The sequence below is a fragment of the Schistocerca piceifrons genome, chromosome 1, assembly GCF_021461385.2.
Source record: "Schistocerca piceifrons isolate TAMUIC-IGC-003096 chromosome 1, iqSchPice1.1, whole genome shotgun sequence".
In the NCBI taxonomy this organism is placed as follows: domain Eukaryota; kingdom Metazoa; phylum Arthropoda; class Insecta; order Orthoptera; family Acrididae; genus Schistocerca; species Schistocerca piceifrons.
This window is the reverse complement of record NC_060138.1, coordinates 276982370-277007265: the sequence shown is the minus strand read 5'-3', so window position 1 is coordinate 277007265 and position 24896 is coordinate 276982370. Positions and strand designations below refer to the sequence as shown.

General features: G+C 42.0%; 1 protein-coding gene across 1 annotated transcript in view; it reads right to left on the bottom strand.

Annotated features, from left to right (window-relative positions):
- LOC124795361 (regulator of G-protein signaling 11) overlaps nt 1-24896 on the bottom strand; it is a gene marked incomplete at its 3' end in the record, with an annotated part of 224942 nt that overhangs the window by 132931 nt on the left and 67115 nt on the right. Inside the window, exons 3-4 of the mRNA XM_047259363.1 lie at nt 21245-21354; nt 2778-2894 (exon numbers count right to left, since the gene is read on the bottom strand). Of these exons, the coding sequence (XP_047115319.1) occupies nt 2778-2894; nt 21245-21354 (227 nt within the window). The remainder of the gene's footprint in view (nt 1-2777; nt 2895-21244; nt 21355-24896) is intronic.

The window sequence follows — 24896 nt, the reverse complement described above, 5'->3', positions numbered from 1 at the left end:
ACTTTGAGTACCATAACTGGTGGACGAATGTGACAGCACTACCAACAGACGCGTCCAGCTGAGCAGCGAGTTGTTTGATTGCGATCCGTTGAGCACCTCGAATGACAGTGTCCGCATGTTGCGACACTGCAATAGTCATAGCTGTGAGGATAAACTTGCATGCTGGAGGTCGGGGAAGTTTGCGCGACCATGTTGCGATGATGACAGACACCTCACCTAACGACTCTCCGAGCTTTCGTTGACTGCCAAGTCTCCATACATACTCTGGAAACGCCTATGAATATCTGATATGTTCTGGTTTTCCTTCGAAAGAAATTCAGTGGCAACTCTCTGCTTGGAACACACATCTGTTACAGATGCCATTATGAAGGCTGTGTAAAGCGCTCAGTCTCAGACTTAATGTACACTACTGGCCATTAAAATTGCTACACCAAGAATAAATGCAGATGATAAACGGGTATTCATTGGACAAATATATTATACTAGAACTGACATGTGATTACATTTTCACGCAATTTGGGTGCATAGATCCTGAGAAATCAGTACCCAGAACAACCATCTCTGGCCGTAATAACGGCCTTGATACGCCTGGGCATTGAGTCAAACAGAGCTTGGATGGCGTGTACAGGTATAGCTGCCCATGCAGCTTCAACACGATACCACAGTTCATCAAGATTAGTGACTGGCGTATCGTGACGAGCCAGTTGGTCGGCCACCATTGACCAGACGTTTTCATTTGGTGAGAGATCTGGAGAATGTGCTGGTCAGGGCAGCAGTCGAACATTTTCTGTACCCAGAAAGGCCCGTACAGCCTGCAACATGCGGTCGTGCATTATCCTGCTGAAAAGTAGGGTTTCGCAGGGATAGAATGAAGGGTAGAGCCACGTATAGTAACACATCTGAAATGTAACGTCCAATGTTCAAAGTGCCGTCAATGCGGACAAGAGTTGACCGAGACGTGTATCCAATGGCACCCCATACCATCACGCCGGGTATGGCGATGACGAATACACGCTTCCAATGTGCTTTCACGGCGATGTCGCCAAACACGGATGAGACCATCATGATGCTGTAAACAGAACCAAGATTCATCCGAAAAAAATGACGTTTTGCCATTCGTGCAACCAAGTTCGTCGTTGAGTACACTATCGCAGGCGCTGCTGTCTGTGATGCAGCGTCAAGGGTAGCCGCAGCCATGGTCTCCGAGCTGATAGTCCATTCTGCTGCAAACGTCGTTGAACTATTCGTGCAGATGGTTGTTGTCTTGCAAACGTCCCCATCTGTTGACTCGGGGATCGAGACGTGCCTGCACGATCCGTTACAGCCATGAGGATAATATGCCGGTCATCTCGACTGCTAGTGATACGAGGGTGTTGGGATCCAGCACGGCGTTCCGTATTACCCTCCTGAACGCACCGATTCCATATTATGCTAATAGTCATTGGCTCTCGACCAACGCGAGCAGCAATGTCGCGATACGATAAACCGCAATCGCGATAGGCTACAATCAGACCTTTATCAAAGTCGGAAACGTGATGGTACGCATTTCTCCTCCTTACACGAGGCATCACAACAACGTTTCACCAGGCAACACCGGTCAACTGCTGTTTGTGTATGAGAAATCGGTTGGAAACTTTGCTCATGTCAGCACGTTGTAGGTGTCGCCACCGGCGCCAACTTCATATGAATGCTCTGAAAAATTAATCATTTGCATATCACAGCATCTTATTCCTGTCGGTTAAATTTCGCATCTGTAGCACGTCATCTTCGTGGTGTAGCAATTTTAATGGCGAGTAGTGTAATACACGAATGTTACGAAGTATGTTTGCAATGGGTAGACTACGTGATGATAATGATGTTGCTCATACATTCGCTACGCAAGCTGCAACTTCCATCACAGTGTGCCACACTTTAATGTCGATATTTAAAATAAAATAATTTAATCACAAGCAACTTATGTAATTAGTATTACAGTAAACAGTGATAATAGTAATGGTCTTTTAAGCATTATTTAATTTTGTGAACATGCCGGAATCCTTTCAGATGGGTAATTACCTCCAAAGCTGGGAATCACTCTATTTCTGACAAGATATTTTGTTTTCTCACATGCGCACGGAAGTGTTCTGTGTAGCACAACAAAATATTAGATATTTCAGAACATTTTTTTAAACGTATTATGAAATTGTAGGCTGGCAATGGAAAGGAAAGCGTTTCTGAGGAAGATAAATTTGTTAATATCAAGTATAGATTTAGGTGTCAGGAAGTCTTTTCTGAAAGTATTTGTGTAGGGTGTAGCCATGTATGGAAGTGCAAAATGAACGATAAACAGTTTAGCAAGAAGAGTATAGAAGCTTTAGAAATGTGGTGCTACAGAAGAATGCTGAAGATTAGATGGGTAGATCACGTTACTAATGAGGTGGTACTTAACTGAATTGGGGAGAAGAGGAATTTGTGGCACAGCTTGACTAGAAGAAGGGATCGGTTGGTTGGACATGTTCTGAGGCACCAAGGGATCACCAATTTAGTATTGGAGGGCAGCGTGGAGGGTAAAAATCGTAGAGGGAGACCAGGACTTGAATATACTAAGCAAATTCAGAAGGATGTAGGCTGCAGTAGTTACTTGGAGATGATGAAGCTTGCACAAAATAGAGTAGCATGGAGAACTGCATCAAACCAGCCTCTGGACTGAAGGCCACAACAACAAAATTACGAAATTGTGTTAGTAAAAGTGTCTCGCTAATGATTTTAGGAGGCTTGAATCGAAGGCAGACACTTACCAGCTCGTAGTCTTCGAGCCCGTGGCGCTGCTTGTTGCGTAGTGTGCGTTTGGCCAGGTAGATGGCGTACTCCACGTTGTCCGGCATGCGGTGTTGCCAGGGCCAGTAGTAGGGGGTCTGCAACAGACAACACGTGGCTAGCCGCACACCAGCAACAAGCTGAACAGTGATTTCACAAAAGTTCTACTTCACTCTTTACCGTAAATGTGGCGTTTAATCATTGAAAAGCGGAGTAAGTTAAAAAGTGGGCAGATGTACAATCACAGAACTCATGCAGTATAGCTAAGTTTAAAAATCGAACTACTCTTAAGTGAGCATATGTATGTGTAATTATTTCTCTGTTTGAAACAGTTTATTTAATTATTTATGATTTAAGAGTCGCATGAAAATAAGTGAGCTTACAGCAGCGGTCACGTTATTTATATTATTTTGAGATGATCATACATATATTACAGCCAGTTTAATATTGTGAATATTTTTAGTCTTAATGTGCGATTTAAGATGTGTACTGTTGCGAACATCCTTTAGACGAATGACTATGTAACACATTCAAGAGAGTGCCAGTTGCATATAGAAGTTGGTATGAGCACGTAATTTAGTTCCTTAATGTTGTAGTAACAGCTTTTTTCTTTCATATCATTTGATTACGACTTTCCAGGAAATCTAAACAGATATGTATGACATTAGGGTGACCAAAAGCTGGAAAATAAAAATGTCTATTTTCAACACAGACATTGTGTTTCACGTACGTAGTCTACATGCAAGGAGACAGTTATTGAACTATATGAAATTAAATCGTCATAATTTCTGAACGGTTTGCGTTAGGACGTCCAAACTGCACGGTTGGCCGTGGGGCACGATGGGAATTAGTATGCGTATGCGCATTGTTTGGTTTAGCGACGTGCCCTGCTTTCATCTGGGTGTGTTCATCAATAAGTGACTGAGAATCCGCATTTGGCAATCGAGAAGTTCTTCACACTCAACGGGTAACTGTTTGGTGTACAATGTCTAGTCACGGACTAATTGGTGCGATATTCCTTGATGGCACTGTGACTACCGAACGGTACGTGAAGGTTTTGTAAGGTGATTTCATCCCCATTATCCAGAGTGACCCTGATTTAGATAAGATGCGGTTCGTGCATCGACCCCATCGAAGCTGGAGTGTGTGTGTTTGTTGTCCTGTAGGAGCACTCTGGGACCGCAACCTGGCTCTGGGTAGCCAGTGGTGACTGGCGTGGGCCTCGATTGGCCGCCATATTCTCCGGCTCTGAACACATGCCACTCCTTTTTGTGGGACTAAAGATAAGGTGTACAGCAATAACACCAGAACCATTGCTGAGCTGAAAGCAGCCATTCAGGATGTCATCGACAACATCGATGTTCCGACACTCCAGCGGGTCATGCAGAATTTCGCTAATCGTCTGCGCCACGTCATCGCCAATGATGGCAGGCATATTGAAAATGCCATAACCTAAATCCGAATATCTGTAGTGACGCATATATTTGTGAAAAGAACATTGGCCCACTGCCCGGCCGTCCAGGTGGCATGCTGAAGTCTCCACTTTAGACGTTCCCTTCTGTAAAGACACGCCAGAGGTAAACAGACAGCAGGTCTCCAACAGTAAATGCAACTCTAATGGAGCCTTCTGTACACCGTTTGCCTCGGTACAACACGTTCAGGGGATACTGCGAGGTCAGATGCGAGCTGCAATGCAGTAATACGGCAGTACTGTCGTGTCGTTACAGCCAAATAACGGTCCTCTCTTTCTGCTGTTACACATGGTCGGCCCTGTCCTCGTCTCCGGGATAAAGTTTAGATCTCTCTGTCGCCTCATCCAAGAAATTGAGCCATCGGGCCTTATCAGTTTCCGACTCTCCTGCTTTCATTCTTCCTATGGCCCTCCACAGCAGAGAGTTTATAGGCCACACCGCACTGTCTGTGACTGTGTACACAGCGACTGCGGATGTGCGACTACCCGGCAAACACTACTGCGTTTGATAAGTGCCCTGACGTCATCGTTGGCGTGGCTGTCCGTTGATCGCAACATCATCTTCTGTGCAGAACACGATCGTAACGACATCTGTTGACGTTTTGTATGATTATATCGTGAGTTAGCAGAGGACGAGGAAATAGCAGTTTGTTGATTTAATTTTGGACGTCAGTGTATTTCGAAACCCTTGCGATCGGGCTTGTCCCATCAGAATGATGTACATGACCAAAGTCTTGTCCTGATTCAACAGAATGATCCGAGCATAGATCTTGGTCTCTTCTCTTTCAGAACAATACGTAAACTCACCCAACAGACCAATAATTTTGCGTAATTTAGATACTTTTTATCCTTTTCTGAATATTTAACGTAGGTAATAGTGTACAGGTCCCGAAAAGAAGTCATTACTTTCCCAACATACAGAAGATTTTAGACTTCTTGGAACATTTACACCGTTAACAACTGTTTTGTAATGCCGTTTTGGCCATGAGGTGCCAAGGTGGACCCATTTTTCACCCTTAATTACACCAAGATGTCAAATGCCTTTCGGATTAAGCTAAATTACGTGCTGTCTTAATTTCACCTATAGCAATTTTAAAATATCTTACAATAAGCTCAGTGTTTTCCGTCTGTTGCAATCCTTTGTTAGTAAAATATGTTCTAGAGTGGACATCTGAAGATTAGTTACGTTAACAATCCAAAAATAAAAGTTATGTCCTTATCCTAGGATGAGTATTTTCTGTGAAGATTTACTGCCTTTATGCAATAGTTATTTAAGGCAAATCCGACCACACTCTATTGGTTATGAACCGCAGATTAAAACAGAAGAATTGCTAATGGTGTGGGCAGGGATTATGTTTATCTCTCGAACACCTCTTCATGAAACTGTACAGGTGAATCAGCAAGATTTAACTGTTGTCAGGTACCGTGAGGAGATATTGAGATTTCATGCGCGAGTTGTTGCGAGGTGCTATGGGCTCATACTTCGTATTGATGGATGATTATGCTTGACATTGTAGAGCCCGGTTGTTTGATGTTTTTTTTGTTAAAGGAAGATATTGCACACAAGGCGTGGCCTGCTCACTCTCCCGATTTGAGTCCCATAGAGCATATCTGGAATGCGCTAGGGAGACGGGTTACATTACGTCAGCATCCACCAACCACTCTCCAAGACTTGTGAGCAGCTCTGCAGGGAGAATGGGCGTTGTTCCCTCAACATAAGATTGATGAAGTCATTCACAACATGTCCCGCCACTGTCAGGTCTCTATTGGTGTCACAGATGGTCACATCCCATACTGAGCAAATTAAGCAGTTGTCAGAGTGTGTGTACAAATCCGTTAAGTTGGAAAAAAATGAAGAACATTTTTGTCTGCCATTAAGTATGTTGCAGTTGATTGCGTATTGTACACTTTACATTGTTTCTATTTTACTACCACCTGTTGATACTGTTGTGTGGCAAAATAAACCCAACCTTGCAAAATTTACGTGTGTTGTTTTAATTTTGGACACCAGTGTAGTTTCCCACTGCATCATTCGATGAAACAACAGGATAAAATAAGGTACATTCAAGGAATTATTCTCATGGCATAGCCGAAATCATTATCCATATTACTGACATGCAAACTCTTTGTACCATACCAGCGCGCAAAATCCAGCCACAAATTGTACAAGAGACAAGGCCGCTGTACGGAGAGTATCTAGAGGGCCCCCAAGAAGTTCCACCCAGTTTCCGTATAAATTTGTTCTGGTATTTAACTTGTCTGAAAATTACGTGAGGTGAGTTGTGAATGACAGCGAACGATCGAGTGTGTTTTCGAGATACTTAAGGTCAGGGTTGTTCATAACTGATTTGTACAGAAGGTGACTTCTAGCGGCTGGTTTGCTAAGCGGTTATTGGGGTGGAAAACTATCACTCCGGTTTTTGTCCGATTAGGCCAAGACAAGTCTAATAGCATGAAACATAGGCCTTAATTTGAGGAACAAATTTCTGAGAATGTATGTTTGGAGCACAATATTGTATGGTAGTGAAACATGGACTGTGGGAAAAGCGGAACAGAAGAGAATCGAAGCATTTGGGATGTGCTGCTACAGAGAAATGTTGAAAGTTAGGTAGACTGATAAGGTAAGGAATGAGGAGGTTTTGCGCAGAACCGGAAAGGAACATGTAGAAAACTCTGACAAGGAGAAGGGACAGGATGATACGACATTAGGGGATGAGTTCCATGTTACTAGAGGGCCAGTACAGGGGAAAAAAACAGTAGAGGAAAAAAGAGATTGGAATATATCTAGCAAATGCACAGAGGTTGCAATTGCAAGTGCCACTTTGAGATGAAGAGGTTGGCACACCAGAGGAATTCATGTCAGGCCGCATCAAACCACCAGAAGACTGATGGAAAAAAAACTGTCTGCTGCGTGCTTCCTACAGTTTCTGGCATGTCCCTTACGTGCAGACTGAACAACAGTGCGGCAATGACAGATCCTAGAGCAGGACGGCTAAAAGTCTACACAAACGCCAACCGATACAGGTAGCCTTTACGTAGATTAATAATTGATTTTGTTGTTATCGATTATTAGAAACTTGTCTTTTTTCATATATTGTTGTTCAATGCTTAAAATTTTATGATAATGCAGTAGGGAAATATAAGTAAGTGAGAAGCTTTGGAATTGCCGACACGACGAGAATGAAAGCAAATTGTGTGGACGTGCTCTAGATGTTAATGGACGTCCCCAGCATCAAAGCTAGTCGCTAGCTGGATCACAGACGTTCACAATCTAAAATGTTACTGTTGTTAAAAGTGTTAATAACGCTCTTCCATTGTCTTTTCGTAGTTATGGCTCTAGTGAAGAATTGGTTTTCAGAGTAGTTGAGCTTTTGATCGGGAGTCGATTCAATAGGTTAGTCTATCATGCTAGGTCACTTAAATTGTTGCGAGAAAATAAGCTTATTGTGGTCAAAGGAGCACAATCCGCTCTATTTGTTGATCAGTTCCTACTAAAACTACTTTCCTGGCCAGATTCCAGCTTGTAGTGGGACGAGAAGGTTCCTCAATAGCTTTCTTGGTCAGCGCAAAGGATAAGCGGATCTTAACAGGTAAGTGTAGCTGTTAAATATTTTCTTGTTTGCGGATTGTAAGGTGATTGTTTATACTGTGTCTAAAAACGATGCTGTTTTCCCTACGTTACATGAGCGACGATGCGGAAGTCTGCATCTACACAGTCAGCCGTAAGAGTTTCTGGTCAACTTCACAATACGCTCGACGGAAACGGGGAAGAAGATGGTCGCTTGCGCATCGACTCCTGACTGCGACCATTCTTGGGAAAAAAAGGAGAATTGTGGGGAGTTAAGACTGTTGTGATACAATATAATGAATACCACTAGCCGTCATTACTTACGTTACTTGATTCACGTTGTACGAGGAGAGTGACATAAAATTATCACGAAATGTGAGAAGTTTCTATGAAAAGTTTTTATTTGATTTAAAAAAAAATGTTTCGTGAAATATTTGAATCTACTATGAGGTAAAAAGATTTTACCCAACTGTGAAAAATTTATGGAAAAGTAAAGTCAATTCGTTCGCTATACAGTTAACAACGAGCAGCATTTTTAAGATTTGTCGCACTTCATTTATAGTGAAGTTAGCTCTTACTACTGAAGTCTATGAAAACAGATTGCAGTGGAATATTTATTTGATTGACATTTCAATTTGGAAGTGACATCGTAAGTGGTAATTGGAGAGATTATGTATGATAATTTTGACATTTTTTTTTGTAAACACGAACGAGTAACGTGAGACCTAAAGAGAGCGTAACCTTGCCTCACCCCCTCACCCCTTTTCAATCCAGTTAGGAAGGAAACCTCTGGCGAGTTTAGCGAACGAAAATGTTTGTGAAAATGGGATATTAATTAACTTAACTCAAATGGACTTTGACAACATGTAGAGCGAACGAAGATTAAAGCGGAGAAACGTATGTATCGTGATGTGCTACAATAACATGAGATACATCTACTGTAATTACGAACGCGTATTGATTTTGCAAACTCGCTGTCTAAGGTAAATACAGGTTTGGAGGTAGTCACAGCAACGAGAGATACACAGGTGAAAATACGACTGAAATTAACATCACCATACTAAGCTGACACGTTTATACCTACCCACACAGAAAATACAAAAAACACCGAATATGCATAATTTAGATAAAAATTTCTTCGGAGCTAGTGGGTTGGTTGGTTGATTGATTGATTCTGGAGCAGGGGACCAAACAGCGAGGTCATCAGTCCCATCGGATTGGGGAAGTCGGCTGTGCCATTTCAAAGCAACCATCCCGGCATTTGCCTGAAGAAATTTAGTGAAATCACGGAAAACCTAAGTCAGGATGGCCGGACGCGTGTTCGAACCATCGTCCCCTGGAATGCGAGTCCAGTGTGCTGACGACTGTGCCAGCTCGCGCGGTAGCAGCTAGTGGACGGTAGCCTAATGTCGGTTTGAACTGCTATCGAAAGAGCACTGCAGTGCGTTGCACATAACTGCTGCTCGACGTATTGAGCACAAGCCACTACAGAAAATGTACCGCTACGTTTCGCAAAAACCGTAATCGACTGTTATTTCCGAAGTATTAGAAAATGCAGTAAACGAATCATTGGAGGAGCAAAATCAGAGTGGTCATTAGTTGATCTTTGAGTCAACAATGACTCGAACGAACTGTGTAGACGTTTGACAGGGAGTAGCGTTTGATCGGTAGTATTTTCGGTCATTATCCGGTTTGAGGCAGCTATCCAATGGCAAAATATTATCCAGTGAAACATTTTACTGTTTCTTTTTTCATGTTTGATATGTTACGGATAGTTTGAATGAAGTTCTGAGAAAGACTCAATCGCAAAGTGAAAGTGAAACGAAGGCTACTAAGCTGTTCATTGGATAGTTATAGAGTTATTGTGTGACATCATTAATAGCAAATGGAACCTAGAAACAGTCAAATTACCTTTTTCTCTAGTGATACTGAAGAACTATAGACGAAATAGAGATTTATTTGCAACTTAAAGAAAGCGTTGCTTCGATTACCCGGAAACTGCAGTAATACATTTCTTGTGATGAGTATTCTTATACAGACGACACCTGAAGTGGATGAGACTTGTTAGTGAAATTTTTAACAGATACGGCGAACAGAGTCGAGCTCGAATGCCGTGAATGTACACTTTAAAAATGTGATCTCGCAATTCAGAATTAAAATATAACTTTCACCTCTATCTTCTAGTCAGACGTAATAATACGGAGAAAACAAGGGGCTATGAGACGGTCCTAATAGCTATAAAGTTCAGAGACACAAAAAGGGTGAATTATCATGTAAATGTCAGAGTAATTACAAACTCATAATTAGTTCTGAAATTACGGAAAATAATATAAAACACGCAGTCAGTCATAAATTAATGAACAACATTCGGTAAAGCGAAAGCAAACAGAGTTAATTAAATTTCTTTTGGATTTATAAATGAATCTTGTTAGCAAACAACCACAACTGGTGCGAGTTCTCTCTGAATGGAGAGGAATAACTTCGGTGAGTTTCTTTCCGTAGTTTGGTAATAAAGAAAGGATTTATTCCGTAAATGTCTGCTTTTCATAATTCTTGGTCTTTACTACTTGAGAAGAAGATTTAGTTAGAAAATCTTTTCGTTGGCGAAATTCATTAGTGATACACACTGGGATGGCAGACGTTATTGGATAGCGATATGCACATATACGGATGGCGATCGCATCGGCAAACACAAGTTTGGAAAGGTCATAGATGTCATTTGTACTTAGATGATTCATGTGCAAAGGTTTCAGACGTGATTATGGCAGCACGACGGAAATTAAAAGACTCTGAACTCGGAATGGTTGTTGGAGATAGTCGCATGCGACATTCCCCTTCGGAAATAGTTAGGGAATTAAATATTCCAGGATCTGCAGTGTCAAGAGTGTACTGGGAATACCTGATTTCAGGCAGTAACTCTCATCACGGACAGCGCAGTGAACTACGATCTTCGTTTAACGTTTGCGCATGGACTAGGTCTTGGTAATTTTCGGCTACTTAGAGACCATTTGCAGCCATTCATGGACTTCATGTTCCGAAACAACGATGGATGTTTTGTGGATTACATTGCGCCATATCACTAGGCATCAGTTGTTCGCGACTGTTTTGAAGAACATTCTGGACAGTTCGAGCGAATGATTTGACCACCAAGATCGTCCGACACGAATCCAATTGAACATTTATGAAACATAATCGAGAGGTCAGTTCGTGCACAAAATCCTGCGCCGGCAACACCTACGCAAGTGTGGAGGGCACCAGATACTGCACGGCTCAGTATTTCGGCAGGGGATTTCCAACGACTTGTGGAGTCCACGCCACGTCGATTTCCTGCACTGCGCCGGCTAAAAGAAGAAGTGACGCAATATTTGGAGGCATCCCATGACTTTTGTCAGCTTGGTGTATAAGCCAGATATTAATATTAGCTTACCGGACTTACGATCGATAAGATTTTGACCGTGTGCAGCATTTGAATTTCTTCCGCAAAGGAATCTTCTTTTTTTAAAGAGCTCTATTATGTGTAAAATTATATAAATGGATATAAATAAGAATGATACCAATATTTACTTATAGTGATTAGCATAATTTAAACAGTGTTATGGTATGATCGCTCAGGTTTTTAGTTGTTGTTACCATATTCTGCACAGCATTCCGAAGAGCAACCCAGCCGTCTTTTTCAGGTACTGCGAGTTTTACTATTATCTGTACTCGCTGACTGGACTTCAGTTGCGCCCTTTGATTATCTTTTGTTTTACGGAGCACCCTCCGTGAAACGACAACTCCCTCAGCGTTTTCCAACTCTGATGGATGTGATTGTCAGCGAGATTTTAGTAAACGGAGTGCCGACCCCAATTGTTATTTACGAAATTGGAATTTCCATCCTTGTTTATTAGGTTTTCTGACGTCTTTATTTCGATAAAGTACTTAATTATGCTATCCCGAAACGTGACGTTTGCATTGTGGTACTGGTCTCTTGGTAATTCATTTCATGATTACATTCGAGACGGTGCTCTGCGACAACTGGTTTGCTTGTTTGTTTTAGACGGTTACGTCGCTGATGTTCCTTGCATCTCTCCACGACTGTCCTAATAGTCTGTCCAACGTAAGACATAGCACATTTGCATGCAATGCGATACGCACCCAATTTCGGAGACTTGGATCGTCTTTACATTACAAGCAATACTTTTTATCTTAGCTCAAGCTAGCGAAATGCACTAGACGCCATGTTTGCGTAGGAGTTACCGATCTTTCCGGATATTGGGCCAGCATAAGGCAGACAAGCAATTTATGACTTACCTTCATGGGTTTCAGTCTCAGCCTCTTTCTCAGGCATTCTTGACTTTGGCTGCATCTCCCATTCAGTTTGAAACTTTGAGTATCCATTCGTTCGGAACATCAACTGCCGGTGTTGTACTCGTAATTCTCTGGCGAAGCTGTCTCTCTCTAAACGTGTTCGAGCTCTATGAGCCATAGTCTTTAGTACAGAGTTTTGTGATGGGTCGAGGTGTAGAGGCAGTCAGTTGTCGTAGGTTTTCTATACACACTGTCAATCAAGGATCTTTCCGGTCTTCTCTCAACTAACACGTCGAGGAACAGTAGTTGACCTTTTTTCTCCACCTCCATCGTGACCTTTTATTACGACGGATAGAGTTTAAATATTCCAGGAACTCTCTTCCACAGAGTTCGAGCATTCGAGACTGAAACCGAGGAAGATAACCCAAAAATCCCTTATATCTGCCTTATGCTGGCTCAAGAGCCGAAAAGATCGGAAGACTCCTACGGAAACATGGCGTCTAGTGTATTTTGCTCGCTTCAGCTAAGACATAAAGTGTTTCCTGTAATGGTAAGACGTTCCAAGTCTCCGACACTGGGTGTGTATCACATTCCATGCGAATGTGTGATGTCTTACGTGGTGCAGACTATCATAACAGTCGAGGAGAGATGAAAGGGACAAATAAGCAAATCAGCTGTCGCTGAGAACCGCCTCGAATGTAATCATGAAACGAAATACTACGAGACCAGTATCACGGTGAAAACGCCACTTTTCTGGGACAGCATAATTAAGTAGTTTATCGAAATAAAGATGACAGAAAATCTAATAAACAAGGATAGAGATTCCAATTTTTTAAATAACAATTGGGGCCCGGCACTACATTTATCAAAGTCTCGCAGACAATCGCATCCATCAGGGTTGGAAAACGCTGAGAGAGTAGTCGTTTCACGAAGCGCGCTCCGTAAAACAAAAAATCATCAAAGGGCGCAGTTGTAATCCAGTCAGCGAGTACAGTACCTGAAGAAGACGGCTGAGTCGCTCGTCGGAATGTTGCGCAGACTATGCAAACAACAACTCGGCTGAACACCTGAAAACTCACTATTGTTACTAGTGTAGCATTCACGTAACTGTAATCAGGTTAATTTATTTTTTTAAAAAGTTGTTTTTAGTTAATCTATTGTTAGCGTGATTAGACGTCTTATCCATCTCAAGTTGGCTACATATGCATAGAGATAATTTTATGTATTGCTCTCATGTGTAGAAAAAAAGTTGAGTAGCGTCAGGGTATACTTTAGGTCAGTACAACTTGCACTCCCTGTCATACTTTTAACGCTCCCGATGCGAGCGTAAGCTAGAGATTTTAGTTCTGAATGACCGAGGTTTCCCGGTTTTTATTTGTTTTCGGTTATAAGAGATACATTTTTTCTTTTTTTCTAATAACCGTGTAAAAAAATCGGAATATCGGTTAGCCCTAGCAGAGGTGCTAATGTTTTAGTTATTAAATAAATCTTTTTTTATCAAAAAAGTAATTTTTATTCGTAAAATTTGCATTGCTTTGAAATAATGCGTTTTTATAGCAAATGCGAATAGCTGACAGTGCTGTTTTAATAACAATGCCGACAGAAACGAACAAGAAACACAAGGCATAAGAAGTGATGCTACATTGTTGAGACGGTAATGTTCCTGTCACCATGAGGCGTGGTCAATTAAATGGTATGCGTTACGAGCAGTGTGCAAGATGGTGCCTTTTGGTATACACGGTAGTTTCTCACTGTCGTCGCCGGACATCCGTTGTATATCAGAATTATACCAACCCTAGTCTGCAAGCGACGTAGCGAAGAAATTCAATGCTTCATTTGCTTTAGACATTTACAATTTGTCTCCCATTAAATGGAATAATAAAACGACGAACGAAATTATATTAATGGTAACATGACTGAAGAAAACGCTCAAAACAATCGGTTTCTGAAACAAACAATTTTGGGTTTTTTATTACAATTATTTCGTGGAAACTTAGTGACAGTTCATTTACAATAATGATCGTCTCCTTCGATCATTATCGTAGATAATAAAAAGAGACTTAAATGTCTCAGGAAAACATTTAATTATAAGTTCATTTACAGTTAACAATAAAAACAGAAGGTACAGGGTCTGCTGTCTGTGTGTACATAATACGCCTTTATTTGCTTGAAACCATCGAAAATGGACAAATTAACACGAAAAATATAGTTCTTCAACCTCAGTTGTCAATCTATACTAAATATTCGTAATGCCCAAATAGTGGCATGGTCCCAGATTACAACATCAGTTTCGGGCAGAGTTTCAAAAAATTAAAATCGTTAGGAGAATGGTGGTGATTTTTTTTTACATTCAACCACTTATCACTTTTCGACAAAAGCAGCTACTGATGGACTGACTAAGTTTTCTTTTATATCCTTATTTGAATTAATATTTTGATTGTACGTATTTTGAAACTGAGGTGGTCAAAATGTTTCAATCTCTGTTTACACGAAATAATTGTAATAAAAAACCCAAAATTGTTTGTTTCAGAAACCGATTGTTTTGAGCCTTTTCTTCAGTCACGTTAGACTGGCGTGAAAAAAAAAGCGGATAAAACAGAAAACCGGTTGTTTCAGTGATAAACGCCTAGCCGCCGACAGTAAATGAGATCATCCCAGGTGCGCTAAACGATAGATGGAAGTGGCCCTACCAGCCTCTCTTGAAGGATGAGGCTACGGCCGAAAGTATGGTCCAAATTACACTCCTGGAAATGGAAAAAAGAACACATTGACACCGGTGTGTCAGACCCACCATACTTGCTCCGGACACTGCGAGAGGGCTGTACAAGCAATGATCACACGCACGGCACAGCGAACACACCAGGAACCGCGGTGTTGGCCATCGAATGGCGCTAGCTGCGCAGCATTTGTGCACCGCCGCCGTCAGTGTCAGCCAGTTTGCCGTGGCATACGGAGCTCCATCGGAGTCTTTAACACTGGTAGCATACCGCGACAGCGTGGACGTGAACCGTAAGTGCAGTTGACGGACTTTGAGCGAGGGCGTATAGTGGGCATGCGGGAGGTCGGGTGGACGTACCGCCGAATTGCTCAACACGTGGGGCGTGAGGTCTCCACAGTACATCGATGTTGTCGCCAGTGGTCGGCGGAAGGTGCACGTGCCCGTCGACCTGGGACCGGACCGCAGCGACGCACGGATGCACGCCAAGACCGTAGGATCCTACGCAGTGCCGTAGGGGACCGCACCGCCACTTCCCAGCAAATTAGGGACACTGTTGCTCCTGGGGTATCGGCGAGGACCATTCGCAACCGTCTCCATGAAGCTGGGCCACGGTCCCGCACACCGTTAGGCCGTCTTCCGCTCACGCCCCAACATCGTGCAGCCCGCCTCCAGTGGTGTCGCGACAGGCGTGAATGGAGGGACGAATGGAGACGTGTCGTCTTCAACGATGAGAGTCGCTTCTGCCTTGGTGCCAATGATGGTCGTATGCGTGTTTGGCGCCGTGCAGGTGAGCGCCACAATCAGGACTGCATACGACCGAGGCACACAGGGCCAACACCCGGCATCATGGTGTGGGGAGCGATCTCCTACACTGGCCGTACACCACTGGTGATCGTCGAGGGGACACTGAATAGTGCACGGTACATCCAAACCGTCATCGAACCCATCGTTCTACCATTCCTAGACCGGCAAGGGAACTTGCTGTTCCAACAGGACAATGCACGTCCGCATGTATCCCGTGCCACCCAACGTGCTCTAGAAGGTGTAAGTCAACTACCCTGGGCAGCAAGATCTCCGGATCTGTCCCCCATTGAGCATGTTTGGGACTGGATGAAGCGTCGTCTCACGCGGTCTGCACGTCCAGCACGAACGCTGGTCCAACTGAGGCGCCAGGTGGAAATGGCATGGCAAGCCGTTCCACAGGACTACATCCAGCATCTCTACGATCGTCTCCATGGGAGAATAGCAGCCTGCATTGCTGCGAAAGGTGGATATACACTGTACTAGTGCCGACATTGTGCATGCTCTGTTGCCAGTGTCTATGTGCCTATGGTTCTGTCAGTGTGATCATGTGATGTATCTGACCCCAGGAATGTGTCAATAAAGTTTCCCCTTCCTGGGACAATGAATTCACGGTGTTCTTATTTCAATTTCCAGGAGTGTATTTAGACGGGTAAGAAATTTTAGATAAACTACGCAGTGTCGTTCTCATCTGGTGAACTCGATAGTTACGGCAAGCACCTTCAGTTAATCACGAAAATGGTAATAAGTGACGCAATAGTGATACGAAGGTAGTTCAGGGGGGGAAATGAGCATTTTGATTGGATCTTTTGTGACAACTTTATTGCGAGGTAGAAAAGAGCTGTTTCGAGCGGCATGAATGACTGTTTGTCTATCTAATATGGAAGGAGAAGGGTGTGTTTAAGATTGAGCACATGAGCGAAAAATCATAGGCTCTTAGTCATTTGGGCAGTGTAAGTTTGCACGTTGATCTGTGGTTTCATGCTGTGATACTGTAGTAATCCTTCTGATAGTTAAATTGACTGAATATATGTATCATTCTCAATATATATATCATTCAGTTCAAGAGATGTGTCTGTCCAGCTATGACGATTTTTTCCTTGTGGCTGATTGTACCCAACTCTTAGTTGATCGAAATCATGATCATTTCCTTGGGCCTTTGTCCCACTTCAGTGCGGGGTCGGCCTTGTGCTGTTGCCACCCTGTAACCCCCCCCCCCCCCCCCCCCCCCAGAACAGATTGAGTGTACCCCAGCTGCCTGCAGTTAGTGTTAAGTCATGAAATAGTGAAAACGTTTTAAAACTTCTGCGAGTCGTGTAACAGTGGCGGGACTTGGGGACCAGCCCAGTATTCACCTAGTGGGATGTGGAAAACCGCCTAAAAACCACATCCAGGCTGGCTGGTACACTGGCCCTCGTCGTTAATCCGTCAGGCTGATTCGATCTGGGGCCGGTGCGCCTACCCGAGTCCAGGAAGCAGCGCATTAGCGCTCTCGGCTAACCTGGCGGGTGGTTAGCTGATCTAAATCATAAATGTAATTTTGTTTTCAAACGATATTCACATTTTTGGGTACAACCCAGTGGAGATCTTCCAAAGAACCTAATATGAGTATCTGAATAGTTCTATTTCTAGTTCCCTATAGCTGTATCGCAAAACTCGATTTTGTTGTACCACCAACCCATTTCTCAGATTAGACTCGATTTTGTTGTACCACCAAAACATTTCTCAGATTACACCCTACGTAACTTTCTGTTTGTCATCCTCAACAAATGTTCGTCGAATAACGGGGATATCTGTGATTTGGATATTATAGCCGGCCGCGGTGGTCTCGCGGTTCTAGGCGCGCAGTCCGGAACCGCGCGACTGCTCCGGTCGCAGGTTCGAATCCTGCCTCGGGCATGGATGTGTGTGATGTCCTTAGGTTAGTTAGGTTTAAGTAGTTCTAACTTCTAGGGGACTGATGACCACAGCTGTTTAGTCCCATAGTGCGCAGAGCCATTTGCACCATTTGATATTATAAAGAAGGGGAAACAAATTTCTGGTTTGGGGATAGATAATTAAAACGTGTAACCTTCGTGAACCAAACGCAATGAAGTCAATGGAGATTAATTTGACAACCAAACGCTTGCTTTTGAAAACAGGCATATGGTTTCAAACAAGCTTTCAGTTCAAGCCCCTTAACTCGAAAACTGGGTCTGAAGAGATAGGAATGCAATGTCTTTACATTAGTTTCACTTTTCGCAGTAATTACATCATTTCGTCTGCCAGAGTCGCTCACCATTCTTAATAAGGGGACGGATAATTTTGACCACGCCTATGAAGAAGAATTTCTTCCCCATTCATATTGTAAAATGAAAAGGAGACCGGCATGCATCGTCATTGTTCCTTTTAGGGATTTCCTACGTTTATACCTGAAGCTATCAGTAATCTGTCATAAATAGTCGTCATGATGGGAATGGAATGATATTTTCGTTGCTGCAAGGCCTAACGTGTGGTTTGACAGCCATCTCTGTCATTACAATGACTCCATTTATCACCGTAGCTAGCGAGGCTCTATCGAGTGACCTATCTGTGATTCAATGGGTACAATTAAGCGCTTAACACACAGTATGTAAACTGTATAAGCTGCCAAAAAAATGCTGCCAGTGGAACACAAGTAATTGATTTAAAATGTCTAGTAACATGTTAGTCCGTTTCCTACGGTTGTCCCAGAAGAAAACAGTTAATCTGAGCCAATATTTTTGGAAATGTAGACACTGGACAGTGGACGCGGCTTAGGCGTGACTTGTGTAAACATTATGCAAAGTAGACAGGGAGAATTCGGTACCAAGTATTAAAACACTACGGTGTGCCTGTTCCGCACCCTCTCCAAAAACAGTGAAGACTTAAGTAAGCAATCGGTTTGTGTTATTTATCGCTGCGCGTATTACCATCCTAAGCGTGAGCCGCAAACACATAGACAACTACGGCCTGAGTGGTTGAGTCATTGTAATACGTCGATCGTCGACAGTCGTCGAATGGCCTGTGGAGACGTTATTGTATTGTAACTCTGATAAACATTAGGATGTAAGAGAGATTTACTGTCGCTGAACTACGCAATATTCTTTTCATTAATATCGAAGCAAAAGGTGTTGCCTGGGCAGCAATACGAATGTATCGAGGGCACTGCCCACGGCGAAGACTTCATGCACGATCGCCATTTGTTCCTGTTCACCAACGATATGTATCATCATAAATCTCTACTTTTACTAGATTATTTTGTAGTTCATTTGTAACATATTGCAGTATTTATCTTTACCTTTTTACGTTTAAATCTGTATGCAAAACGTATTGTCTGTTTTGATGTGCTTTCATTTTATTGTTTAATAAATAATGACAGAATACAACTTACGAGTGCGTATTTAATGCGCCTAGATTGAGAGGTACTGGCTCTTCACTGCCCTGCGTAGAAGATGTAAGCAGGCTGTTTAGGTTTTTATATTGGTAACGCCACGTAGCGCTCTGTATGAAAATCACTGGCTGTGCTGTGTGCAGTCTGTGGCTGGCTGGCATTGTTGTAATATTCGCTATAGTAGTGTTGTGCAGTTGCATGTGAACAGCGCATAGCGTTGCACAGTCGGTGAGCCGCCAGCAGTGGTGGATGTGGGAAGAGAAATGGCGGAGTTTTGAGAGCGGATGATCTGGACCTGTGTCCATCAGAGAGAGTAAATTTGTAATACTGGATGCCATGAACTGATATATATGTATATTATGACTTTTGATCATTATTAAGGTAAATACATTGTTTGTTTTCTATCAAAATCTTTCATTTCTTAATTATGCCTATCAGTAGTTAGTGACTTGAGTAGTTAGAATCTTTTATTTAGCTGGCAGTATTGGCGCTCGCTGTATTGCTTTAGTTCGAGTAACAAAGATTTTTGTGAGGTAAGTGATTCATGAAAGGTATAGGTTATTGTTAGTCAGGGCCATTTTTTGTAGGGATTATTGAAACTCAGATTGCGATGCGCTTAAAATATTGTGTGTCAGTTTATTGATGATCTGAATAAGTAAAGAGAGAAATGTCTGTGCACGTTCAGATTTGCTCAGCTGTTTGAAAACCAAATAACGTAAGGGGTTTATCAGCACAACCATTCATAAATTTTTCTAAGGGGAGGCTTCAAAGACAGAAGCTCATAAGGCGAAGAACGTACATTGGAAGCTGAGGAACAAATTCTGGACCGCTACCACGAAAATGTTACCTCTAGAGTACTTACTAGAAGCATCGCCCGCCAAGTGGTTGTATCGCACTCTGTCGTTCATCGCACACTGAAACAGGAGTGTCTGCGGCCTCACCACATTCAACGCGTACTAGCTTTGGAAGAGCAAGATTTCTTTCCACGACGAGAATTCTGAGTGTTAGAAAGTGCTGAACATGATTTTGTAAACGAAATATTCGTCATAGATGAAGCGTGTTTCACTCGCGATGGAATAACTGATTTCCATAACATACACGCTTGGAGTGTACACAGTCCGCGCCAAGTAGCAGCAACACATTTTCAGCGCCGCTTTTCCGTAAATTCGTGGACGGGTATAACCAATGATTCCATTATTGAGCCTTAAGTTTTGCCTGCACGACTGACTGGTAACAATTAACGAACCTTTTTAGGAGAAAGATTGCTACCAACTTTATTAGAGGATACTCTGTTAGCATATGTCATAACATGTGGTTCTCCATACCACATTGGTCACAGATTATGAAGATTTTTGAATAAACGATTTCCAGGACGATGAATAGGACGTTTGGGACCATGCTGATGGCCAGCTCACAGTCGTGATTTAAATCAGCTGGGTTCTTACTTTTTAAGCCATTTGAAGGAACTTATCTGTGCTCAGCTAGTAAATAATGTGGACAAACTTAAGCAAAGATTTTCGACGCTGACACTACCATGGAGGCAAATGTGTATGTGTGTGAACGAGTGAGACGAAACTAGGTTTGCCATAATGAAAACATGTGCATGTCGTCTATCCTTATAGAAATACGACACTGTCCTTGATCGCGACAAGGATAATCATTATTTCTGTAGTTTTATTTACCGAATGTGTCTGGAAAAGGCATAGTGATATAAAGTTATTATTACTATTGCTGAAACAGAAAACACTGCACATGAGATCACTACGCTGGATCTGGTATTTTAAGACTAGTCGGATACTTCCAAAGCGCCTAGACTGCGTGACACACCGATGGACAATCCGCACACATCCAGAAAAGTAGCATTTCGTAGCTGGTATCAATGCCAGTAGTTTTCAAGTGTACACTAAGATCTTTTGGCTCTCTTCCCGACGTGCCAAGAACTACCGAGGCCACTTTACTGGTTTGCGCCGAGTCGCTACATGGTTCCTCGTATCTGACAAGTTTTTCCAGTTGTTTCTCGTCGATTCACCTGGGATGGCAAAGCTAATGACCCACACTTTCTTTTCTGCAGGATTGTGTCTGGCTTTTTATTATTATTATTATTATTATTATGTCGTATCCATTTGCTACTAAAACTTCCAGGTTTTCAAGGTAAAAAAATGAAAGTAACTCGTTATGAAGAGAGCTAAAATAATGAGCACCACTTACCTGGAAACGATAGAGGGAGCTGTCATCCTTTACAATCAAATTTTTGGAGTCGCTGACAGGGAAGTAGTATCCGTACTGGCAGAGTTGATTGGCTAAGTGGACCGCCTCAGCTGAAACAACACACGCTAGATTAGAACAAAGCTAAAATAAGTGAATTTAGCCCACAGCTAGCGCGGAGCTGCAGTTTGCAATCAGCGCGAGACGGCAATAGGAATAGGGTCGAAAGGACGATTTCACAGTGTATTTGGTACGGTGCCAAGAATATTATAGCTGCTTATTTAGGGCGGAGGCGAAATTTACGACTTCCGCCAGCACTCATTTAGGCCCACATCGGATGCAGAGCGGTACGACTCAGGCGAAATGCAACAGCATGCGCGCAGCACCGGCTGCTCGCGGTATATTCGGGAGCTACGGCGTCAGGAAGCACTCTTAATCAGATTCTGGCGACGCTAGTTTCCGTCTGAGCAAACTGATCAACCTGTGAAATGCGCGAGTGAGAAGATGAATTTAAGCTGCGATATCGTATATAGAAAAGTGAAGCTATGTGAAGGTACCATTCAATATCTGGTGGTACAGATCGTCGTGCAACACAGTGCATCGAGAGTCAGAGAGGTTGTAAAGTATTCATATGTTTGCTGCCACTGTAAATTATTTCGCCTTTACTGTACTGGGACAAAGATAAATGAGCGCACTGTATAAGTAGTAGATAAGATCCTTGACTCTGTGTTCAATGTAATCTGTGGTGCGCTTGGCCGCTAGTCAATTTTGTTGCACTGAGGCATTCTTATTACAGGCATAATAGCGAGCTGATGAATTTAACAGAGGGAGATCTGATATTTGTGAATCTCTGGAGAATTTTATTACGGAGATGAAAACTTGTTTTTAATGAAATTTTCTTGATTGTATAGATGGAGAAGATTTTTGGAGGAATATTTCAAGGCAAGTAACGTACGCGCAAGAATGAAATGTTTGTTTGTCAGAATTAATAACCAAAGGAAATCTTTGTCCCTTAGATAATGAATAATATTCATGATTAATGTTAATTTGATCTCTTTGTTTTCATTATATCACAAATAACGTAACTGGTTTAAATGTCTGTAATTTCTGTAATGAACGAATTTCGTAATTGTTAGAGTCTTCTTATGTTGTACAGTGTTTTTTTGATGACAATAAGAGTTTAATTCTTCAAGAACGGTTTTCTTTAAAGTACAACTCTCCTCCATAATTCTTAGTAAAGTTGTAAATATTTTGTCGTGTGTGCATTGCGCCTTATGCCACACGTAGCCACAGATCGTTTCTGACAAGCAAAGAAAAATTTAGTAGTGAGTGGATTATTTTTCTTTAGCTGCTCCAATTGCTGATTTCAGTTTGTTTTCGAGAACATCAGACAGAGATTAGCTTGATGAACAAGAAGTAAGTTAATTTTCTTTCAAGCCAGATCTCAATTTGCAAACAGCAGGTACTCAGAATTTTCAGATAGCGTGCTAAGAAAGCAGATTAATTTACATTGAACAATGAAGGTAATCTTAAACGTTTATTTTCTTCGGAGCTGAGCAGTATTTTATTTTGTGGATATTTCAAGTCAGGCATTGCACTTCATGTTACTAACTTTCATAACGTATTTCAGTATTGAGTTTCAGTTAAATGGTTTTCACTGAGTACACAATTAGTTTCTGTTGGGATTTCGTTAGATTCATCTTCATAATTTCAAATTAATCATCTCACTAAAATTACAGTCTTCTATCACGACACTATTCACAAGCGCAACACAAGGCCAACCAACAGTCATTATTGCTCAGCGGGTAATACGATACTGTATTCTGCGGACTGTAAGAAGCACTTTAATTTTTCACCATTTTTTAAAATAACGTTTTTACCTTTTTATTGTTACACTGCAAAGCCAGACTAAAAAAATCTTAGTTTATAAAACCGAACTGACCTTTAAAATTCCTGAAAATCGTCAACTGAGCTTTCTTCTGCTTCTCCTTCTCCTTCTTCTTCGTCGTTGTCATTGTTGTCCTCTTCATATATACGAGTAATCGTCACTGCCATCGAAAGAGTTACTTATGCCGCAATTCTTTAAATATTTAACAATAATGTCTTCTCTCATTCTAAACCACGACTGCTTTATCCACTGACACATTTATTTGATTGTAGATGGTTTTGAAGCTCTCATGGGCGTAAATTCACTTTGGGTTTTATCCATCATCCATTTGTTCCATTCCTCTCTGACATACACTTTAAATAGTTTATTTATCAAGACATCAAGAGGTTGCAATTGTGAAGTAGGTCCTCTCGCAATAACAGCGAGCTCTTTATTACTTTCTCAATTTCTCTTTCACAGAGTTTTTCAGATGGGTACTAAACTGATCTGGCACAAGAAGAGAACTCTTCTTCAATAAAGCAGCTTTACTTCTCTCCCACACTCTATTAATCCGTGTTTGTTTCAAAAGGTTTTGGCATTGTTCTGCGTTTGAAAATGATCACTGAATTAAGCTTAGTACCGCCAGAATAACATGAAAGGACAACAGTGTAGAGATTTTTTTTTTGGTGTCCAGTTGTTTTTATAGTTAACAGTTGTAGCACCTTTGATGACAACAGTTCTGTTACACGGCACATAAAATGTCAGTGTAGTTTCGTCCATATTCGCTATTTGGCTTAGTTACACACCGGTTTCCTTTCGATGTTGAATAGTAAAGCGATGGGAAGATAATATTTTCGCTTCATACTCTTGTGGCATTTTCTGTGGTATTTTGGTTTTGGTTCGCTTGCTAAATCTAAGACCTTTCATAAACCTGTAGCAGCAACCAACTACACCTTTAAAGTCTGTTAAGTTCCATTGTAGCGCTAGCATACGAGCGTGCATTTGAACCATTTTTCTATTAATTCCAGTGCCATTTTGAGTGTGTCCTTGAATCCATTTCAATACGTCATCTGGATTTGGCCATTTTACATTCAGTCCTCTACTTGGACATTTAGTCTTCCTCTTTTCTTTTCAGTTCTTGTTTACTACCTCACGAAGCGCGAACGGTTTTTTATGTTGGTGGAGGGCCGAAACGCCGCTCAGCTGTTCTGTTTCCATATTCTTCTGCATATGCAGTTACTTTAGATTTATAGCCCGCATCATAGGAATACCTCTTTTGTTTTTCCATTAAGAAACTAGCTACTAACAAAAATATTGTACTGTTACCGATGACACAAATCACTTTCTCAATTCATGTTCGCTGGCACCGTGGATTGCAGTGTCGCATCAGAGGCTAGACAGTGTTTTGCGTTTGTGATGGCGGGGCAGGAGAGAGACAGTGTTAACAAGCTTCTGAATCCCCGCAACTCATGTTCGACGCATCGATGCACTGCTGCTGCCAGTCGAATACAGTGTTGCCAGATAGAGATAGGTTTCAAAAATGGTTAAAATGGCTCTGAGCACTATGCGACTTAACTTCTGAGGTCATCAGTCGCCTAGAACTAAGAACCAATTAAACCTAACTAACATAAGGACATCACACACACCCATGTCCGAGGCAGGATTCGAACCTGCGACCGTAGCGGTCGCTCGGTACCAGACTGTAGCGCCTAGAACAGCATCGACTTTTATGGCAGTTTTTAAGACTGGCGGTAAATTTAAATAAAAAACGGAACATTTCCAGTTTAA